Consider the following 8,853-nt stretch of genomic DNA (forward strand, 5'->3'; position numbering starts at 1 on the left):
GAGGGAATGTATGAGGGAGAAATGGGAGAAGAGAGGTGGAGAGAGGGAGAGAAGGGAGGAGAGATGGAGGGAGGAAGAGAAGGGAGGAGAGGTGGAGGGAGGGAGAGAAGGGAGGAGATGGGGGGAGGGAGAGAAGGGAGAAGAGGGAGGAGGGAGAAATGGGAGTTGTGGTGGAGGGAAGGAGAGAAGGGAGGAGATGGAGGAGGGAAAAGTGGGAGAAGAGAGGTGGAGGGAGGCGAAATGGAGGGAGAAATGGGGAAGAGAGGTGGAGGGAGAGGGAGAGACGGGAGGAAGGAAAAAAAGAGAAGGGATGGAAGGAGGGAAGTGTGTGTGAGAGAGAGAAAGATAGAGAGAGAGAGAGAGAGGAGGAATGGAGAGAAGGTGGGGTAGAAGAGATTTGGAGATGGAGAATGAGAGAAATGGAAAAGATATTTGGAAAGGGAAAGAATGGAGGGAATGTTGAGAGAGAGAGAGAGAGAGAGAGAGAGAGAGAGAGAGAGAGAGAGAGAGAGAGAGAGATTGGTGATTTAACAGGAAGGAAAAAATAGTAAACAGAAAAATGGTGGAAATAATGAGGAAAATCACACACACACACACACACACACACACACACACGATATAATGCATCTTTGTGTGGAAATGGGGCCTAGGTACACACACGCGTTTTCATTGTCCAGGTGTACACGCATGTACACCTGGTCTATGTACACACACACACACAATGCACAGGGAGACGAGGTGTACATAAAAGGTTTGGTCATGCAGAAACACATACATTCTCTCTCTCTCTCTCTCTAAATCACATTAATCCTATTTCCTCCCCTTTTCTTTCTCCCTTCATTTCTCCCTTTCCTCCAAATCCCATTAACCCCTTTCCTCCATATTGCCTCTCTCTCTCTCTCTCTCTCTCTCACACACACACACACACACACACACACACACACACACACACACACACACACACACACACACACACACACACACACACACCTTTGCACAGAACTACTTACTGTAAAAACGCAGTCAAATCAATCTCATTATATTGACTAAGTTTGACTACTTTCCACGCGTGTCTAGCCAAATCAATCACTTATCTGTTCCTCTTCCCTGCATAAATAGATCTAAAGCCCACTGACCTAACTGAGCTTCCTTACATATCATAACTTCATTCATATGTGCGAGTAACATCATCTCACCTAAATACTACTACTACTACTACGACTCCTATTCCTACTCCTACTACTACTACTACTACTGCTAACTTAATCTAGCCTCGTCCACCCGACCAGACTCGACCCCTTCCCAACGCAACCTCACTTTTTCTTAAATCTTATCAAATCACTTCTGTACGCTCTTCATGTTAGTGATGGGGAGAGGAATGATGGTAGTCATTGGAGAGGGAGAGGCAGATGTGGCTGGCGATGTAATAATGGGTGTGAGAGCGAGAGAGAGCAGGAAAGTGAAGACGAAATGAAATATGACAAACTAGATTTCAGATGGAATAAAGATAGATGTATAAATAATTAATAGGATGGTAGATAGATGGGTAGACAGATAGATAAATGGATAGATAGGTAGGTATACAGTATAGATAAACAAATAGATAGCACCAATAGATAGGAGGTATAGAGGATATTTAGGAGGAAAAATGCAAATTAATGAACGGGGTAATGAATATATGCATGCATGTAGATTTCAAGGTTAAATTGTGTGTGTATAGGATTGTATATTTATTGTGGTTTATATGTATACTTAGTGACGGATTGATGGTGCTTGTGATGTTGAGGGATAAGTTTGATGGCGAGGATATAGTGAAAAAATACGCACACAAACAAACACACACATTCTCTCTCTCTCTCTCTCTCTCTCTCTCTCTCTCTCTCTCTCTCTCTCTCTCTCGATAAATATGTATTATTGATTTTTATATATTTTTTGCCAAACGCTTGTTGTCAGGAAGTAGAAAGAGGGAAACGGGAAAATACTGAATCCAACAAACGAAACGGAAGGGAAAAAAATCAGACAGTAAGACAAGAAGGAAAATAACTTCATTGGAGAAAGTTAGAACGAAAATCAGAGTAAAAACAATTATATGAAAAAAAAAAATGAGAAGGTAAAAGGAGAATGAAAAACTGAAAAATAGCAAGAAAAAGAAATAATTGGGGAAAAATAGAAATATACAGAGATTGTGAAGGTCCTAATAGAAGTGGAAGAAATTGGAAGACAGAGTGGTAAATAGGTGATAATAGGGATGGAGGAAGAAAGCTGTAATTGGAAGAGGGATGTGATAATAAACACGGGGAGATTAAAAAATAAAGGCTGGAGTTGTAGGCGTGGAAGTGAAAGAGGAAGAAGAAAGGAAAAAAATAGGATAAGAAAAAGAGAGGCAGTAGAAAAATAATGAGAGAAATTATTAATAACAGAGGAACGAAGGCGAATCGTAGAAAAAAAAAATAGGAAAGAACATAAAAGTTTGAGAAGAAAAATTGTGAGAGAGAGAGAGAGAGAGAGAGAGAGAGAGAGAGAGAGAGTTTAAGAAGCCATGGTAGTAAAGACAAGAAAACAAAAAGAAAAAAAACAGAAGTAGTAAAAATAAACCCCGCTGACGGAACTCCACAGCCCGTCCTGACCACATCCTGCACGCAATATTAACGACCTCGGTATATTCTTTACGAGCTCCTGGCGTTGAGTGCGTTTGCGTGTGTGTGTGCGTCGGGAGCTTGGGTTAACGTACAGGGGTTGGTTTTGTGCGTGGAGGGGTTGTGTGTGGGATGGTTGTGTTTGGGAGGGTTGTGTGTGGGAGTTTTGTGTGTGTGTGTGTGTGTGTGTGTGTGTGTGTGTGTGTGTGTGTGCGTGTGTGTGTGTGTGCGCGTGGGCATTTAGGGATTTTACATGTATTTATGAGGAGCTTCGCGTGTGGGTTTTCAAGGTGCGTGTGTGCGTGTGTTTTGTGTGTTTATCAGTGTGTGTGTGCGTATATGTGCGTATGTGTGTGTGCATGTAAGCGAGAGGAAGGTCAGTGATGGGTAACTTAAAGGTCATCTTGGGAACTTCAGTACGCGCACACGTACATAAAGTATACACGGACATACATACACAGTTTACACGCACACACTCCCACGCACATACGCTTAGTGGTGAGTACTTGCACACAACACACGCCCGGACTCCCACATGTAACCACTCTTACGTGCACACAGACACACATACGCACACGGACACTTAAACGCACGCACATAAACGCTGCTATCGGCACCTACGCATTCACACACACACACACACACACACACACACACACACACACACACACACACACACACACACACACACACACACGCCATCACACGCACACGCACGCCATCACACACACACGGGGAGAGAGGCGCACGCAAGACAGGGCGGCGTGGTGAGGCGGCGGGAGGCGGCACAAGATGGTGGCACTCTTAGGCACTGATGGCGGAGGCGGTGGCACTGGTGATGATGATAGATAGATAGACAGACAGATAGATAGGTAGGTAAAGTAGTATTGATGGTGGGGTTAGGGATGATGATGGTTGTAGTAGGTGTGGTTATGGCAGTGGTCGATGGTGGTGGTGGTTGTGGTGGTGGTATAGTGGTAGTAGATAAAGTAGTGGTGGTGGTGGTTGTGGTGGTGGTATAGTGGTAGTAGATAAAGTAGTGGTGGTGGTGGTTGTGGTGGTAGGATTGATGATGGTTAAATAGGTGTGGTTGTGGCAGAGGTCGATTGTGGTTGTGGTGGTGGTAGGGATGATGGTTGCAGTTGGTGTGGTTGTAGCAGAAGTCGATGGTGATTGTAGTGATGGTTGTGGTAGGTGTGATGGCAAAGGCTGGTTGTAGTTGTGGTTATAACAGTGGTTGATGGTGTTTGTGGTGGCGGTAGGAGCTCCTGGTAGTTATGGCAGTGGTGGTGGTGATGGTTGTAGTGATGGTGATGATGTTAGTGGTGGTGGTGGTGATGTCAGTGGTGATGGTGGTGGTTATGTTTGGTAGTGGTTGTGGTGGTGATGGTGGTAGTAGTGGTTATGGTGGTAGTGGTGGTGATGGTGGTTGTGGTGATTGTGGTGATGTGGATGGTGGTTGCAGGGGTTGATGGGATGGTTAATACTCTTTTCACTTTTACTTGGCCAGACATTGCCATCTCTTCATCTTCAATGCTGAGGTGTAATAATAGATCGATACCTGAACATACTAGTCACGAAGAAGTCCCGTGGAAAGGATGTAGAGCCGTGTTATATTCTTTTAATGTCATGGAAGTTCGTGGAATAAGTTTATAAAGGACGAAAATCTTTACCAAGTTTAGGTGAAGAAAGTATAGTGGTTAATGTCACTACGAAGTCTCTCTCTCTCTCTCTCTCTCTCTCTCTCTCTCTCTCTCTCACACACACACACACACACACACACACACACACACACACACACACACACACACACACACACACACAGTTCCCTCCCTGTCACCCAAAAGGAGGATGGTAGACTGTAGTAGAAGGGTAATTTCAGCCTGCAGTCCACTGGGTCCACTTTTATTTGAACTATGACTTGCAACTACTACTACTACTACTACTACTACAGAGGGGCTGGTAGTTAAGATCCTGAATGTATATATAGGAGGGGCTTGTCACCTGAATAAAATCGGCAGGTGAGAGGCTGAATGAAATACCTGGAGTGCATTATTACAGGTAAAGGGATAAATGACGTTGTTTGTAACCTCCATGACCGCAATTATCTGTGGGCGGAAAAAAATAAATCATCTCCCTTAACTCCTTCACTGCTGGCGATTCATTTTGATATTTTTTACTCCCTCCAGACGATTTTATTTGGAGGGTTTTGATACGTCGTTTATTAACCCCCTCAGATTAAAGGAATCTTAGTTTGTTTTATTCATATTAACCAGACGATTTCCTTAAGCTTAGTAGAGCCTTTTAGAACTTGAGGGGTTAGATAAATCCCTCAGTAATCCGTCTAGTACCTAAGATTTTTCCTAAGCTAAAAAATCGTATTAAGTTAAAATCGTCTGGAGATAGGATGATTAAAGTGCAGTAATTGTCTGGATTAAATGGGGTAATTTTAGGTGCAGGGAGTTCATTGTTATTTTTATTATTATTATTTATTATTATTATTATTACTACTACTACTACTGCTATTATTAATTATTATTATTATTATTGTTGTTATTATATTTTGTTACTATTACTCTTCTTCCTCCTCCTCCTCCACCTCATTATTATTATTATTATTATTATTATTATTACCTCCAGACGATTTTCTTCAGTACATCAGCAATCGCTTCACAGTGAAAGGGTTAACGAAGCCTTTATCTGTCTACTCGGTTGAATTATCTATCTGAATTATATATGCAAAATGGGTCATAGGATTGAAGGGGTTAGTGGTTGTGGTGGTAGCGATGTGGTTGTGGTAGAAGTGGTTGTGGTTGAAGTTGTGGTAGAGAGGGTATGGTGGTAGTGAGTGGTTGTTTGTGGTTGTCATGCATAAATAAAATGTTGGTTGGAATAGTTGTAGGAATTGTGGTAGGTGGATTTAGTGATAGTTGTAGATGGTTGTTGTGGTGATTGTGGTAGGTGGTTGTGGTGATTATGGTGGGTGGTTTTGGTGGTGATTGTTGTGGATGGTTGTTGCGGTGATTGAGGTAGATGGTTGTTGTGGTGATTGGGGTAGATGGTTGTTGTGGGGATTGTGGTAGATGGTTGTTGTGGGGATTATGGTGGATGGTTGTTGTGGTGATTGTGATAGGTGGTTATTGTAGTGATTGTGGTAGATGGTTGTTGTGGTGATTGTGGTAGATGGTTGTTGTGGTGATGGTGGTAGATGGTTATTGTGGGGATTGTGGTGGATGGTTGTTGTGTTCATAGTTGTAGTAGCGATGTAGGGGCTTTGGTTGGAATGTTGGTAGTAATAGTGGTGCGATTGTGGTTGTTGAATGGAAGGAATGGTTTGAGTGTGGTAGTTATGGTCAGTTTGTACAGTAGAAAATGGTTGTGTGGTTGGTAGTGGGTATCATTGGTTGTGGTAGTAGTGGTAGAAATGGTTCTACCTGTAGTTGTGATTACGGTGGTTGTGGTGGTAAAAGTAGTTGTAGAAAGAATTGTGGTAGTGGTGGAGATCAGATGTTGGCTGTGGTGGTGCTAGAATATTGGTAGGAATAGTAGTAGTAGTAGTAGTAGTAGTAGTTAGAGGATAGTTAGAAAAATAGATTATGTGTAGGAATAGAATAGTAGATTATTTATGGTAGTTGTGGTAGTGCTGGTAGGAGGTAGTTGAAATAGTGGTTGTGGTAGTTTTAGTTGTTGGGATTTTGAATAGTATTTTTTTTAGTGGTAGTTCTGGTAGGGAAGGAAGATGCTGGTGATGCAAGGTTTTGGTAGTAAGGATGGGTGTGGTAGTAGCGAGGTAGTGCTTGTGGTAAGTTTATGTTGTAATTGTGGTAGGGATGAGTGAGGTAGCAGCGAGGTAGTCTGTATAGTAGGTATGTCTGGTAGTTGTGGTAGTGATGAGTTGTGATGATGGTTGTGATGGTTATAAGGTGATGGTGGTTGTAGTGATGTATGGTTGTGCGGATGGTGATGATGTTTTTTTACTGAATGTTTTTGTACTAGTGATGATGATGATGATGGTGAGGGTGAGGGTCATTTAGCTGTGGTGGTGAATTATGATGATGGTGGTGTCAGTGTGGTGATAGTGATGCCGTATTTGTGGCGATGGTGTGATGATTGTAATAATGCAGTTGAGGTGATGGTGATAAGATTGTAATGATGCTGATGGCGATTGTGGTGGTTTTATTTGTAGTGTTGATAATGGTGAATATTGTTGCCGTAGTAGATAATGGTTGTTGTGGTATTGGTGTTGGTTGTGGTGTTGGTTGTTGTTGTTGTGGTGTTGGTTGTTGTGGTTGTGGTGTTGGTTGTTGTGGTTGTGGTGTTGGTTGTGGTTGTGGTGAAGATAATATTTCATGTATTTTGGTCGTGATGATGTAATGGTGAAGAATATTTTTGGTCCAGATAATGGTTATGATGAGAGTGATGTGATGGTGATAGTTGTGATGAGAGTGATGTTGTGATGGTGATAGTTGTGATGAGAGTGATGTTGTGATGATGATAGTTGTGATGAGAGTGATGTTGTGATGATGATAGTTGTGATGAGTGATGTGATGGTGATGGGGTGGTAATATTGATGATTGTACGATTATGATGATGAGGGTGATAGTCTCGATAATAATATGATTAGTATACGATTCTTTTTTTTCGGGGGGGTTGCATAGGATTAAATAGCAATATTTTTAACAACTGCACGCCATAGAAATAAATAAATAAATAAATAAAAGCCCATAAACAGGCAAGTAATAAGAGTCGCCCAGGTGAATAAAGTGACACCGGTAAGAAGGTATAGGTGTGCCAGGGGATGGCACTGACACTTATGGCACTACAGATGACACATGGCACTGATGGCACTATTGCTGATGACACTATTATGACACTACAGATGGCACTACGAATGACACATGGCACAGATGACGCTACAGGTCCCACTTATGCCACTACATATGACTAGATGACACAGATGGCACTACAGACGACACTATTATGACACAGATGACACATATGGCACTCAGATGACACACATGACACTAGGGACGTCACACAAACTCTGGGATTGGCACTGACCATCAACGGCAGGCGATGGGCACTGGGAGGCGAGGTAGGAGCCCATGGGATACCCTGGGTAGGATCCTTGGGGGTACATGGGCGGGAAGTAGCCCGGGGGGTTGTATGTGGGCGTGGGCTGCTGGTAGGGGAGGGGTTGGGCGTAGGGGGGTGTATGGGCTACCGGCAACCCGCTTTGTCCGACATCCAGGTACTTGGTGGCCAGGTCCTGGTCCGGCATGTTGGCGGTGTCCGTGGTCGCCAGGGTGAGGTTTGTGGCGGGATGGCGGCTGGCGACACGACCAGATGGCACCTAGCGGCAGGGCTAGGTGGCAGCTAGGACAGAATGGCAGGACCAGATGGCACCGAGCGGCAGGATAGGGATGGCAGCTTGGACAGGATGACTGGACCAGGTGGCACACCTAGCGCCAGGCTGGGAATGGCAGCTGGATAGGATGGCAGCTAGCGGCAGGGCTGGGATGGTAGGCCGAGGCGGCAGCTGGGTAGGATGGCTGATCCAGATGGCACCTAGCGTCAGGGTACGGATGGCAGGGCTAGGTGGCGGCGGAATTAGGATGGCAAGATAGGGCGAGGGGACGAGATGTCAGACGGGATGGCAGCTGGATAGGATTTAGGTATGGGATGAGGTGCCTACTAGCGGCGGGATAGGGATGTCAGTAGGAAGTGGCAGCTGAAAAGGATGGCAGGATAGGGATGCCAGGACGAGATGACAGCAGGATAGGATGGTAGGAGGCCGTAGGGTATGGATGTCTTGAGATTCCAACTGGATAGGATGTCGTAGAGTCGAGAGAGGATACGTAGGGATGCCGGGATGGGATGGTAATTGGGATGTCAGCTGGATAGGATGTCGGGATGGCAGGATAGGGTTGTCAAAACGAGTTGGCAGCTGGTTGCAGGATAGAGGATTTCAGCTGGATAGGATGGCGAGGAGGCAGGATAGGATGTCACGAGATGGCAGTTAGCGAGCAGCAGGATAGGGGTGTCAGGGTGAGATGGCAGGAGGATAGGGATGCCACGGGACGCTGATGGCAGTCGGCGGGATGGCAGAAGGGGCTGGGCTGGGATGGCGGCGGCGGCACACACACACACACCCCCGACACGCACTTCACCAGACCACTGCGGGGACTGGGAGCCACACCGCACCCAGCCCCGCCCA

At 44.8% G+C, this 8,853-nt stretch overlaps 1 protein-coding gene across 1 annotated transcript in view; it reads right to left on the reverse strand.

The window, feature by feature from the left end:
- LOC145397867 (uncharacterized) overlaps nt 1-8,278 on the reverse strand; it is a 180,643-nt gene extending 172,365 nt beyond the window's left edge. Inside the window, exon 1 of the mRNA XM_080270904.1 lies at nt 7,698-8,278. Within this exon, the coding sequence (XP_080127030.1) occupies nt 7,698-7,917 (220 nt within the window). The 5' untranslated portion in view covers nt 7,918-8,278. The remainder of the gene's footprint in view (nt 1-7,697) is intronic.
- Between the last annotated feature and the right edge of the window lie 575 nt (nt 8,279-8,853).

The sequence above is a fragment of the Coenobita brevimanus genome, chromosome 5 (genome assembly GCF_032717465.1).
Source record: "Coenobita brevimanus isolate Jiangsu-jjx chromosome 5, ASM3271746v2, whole genome shotgun sequence".
Classification (NCBI taxonomy): Eukaryota; Metazoa; Arthropoda; class Malacostraca; order Decapoda; family Coenobitidae; genus Coenobita; species Coenobita brevimanus.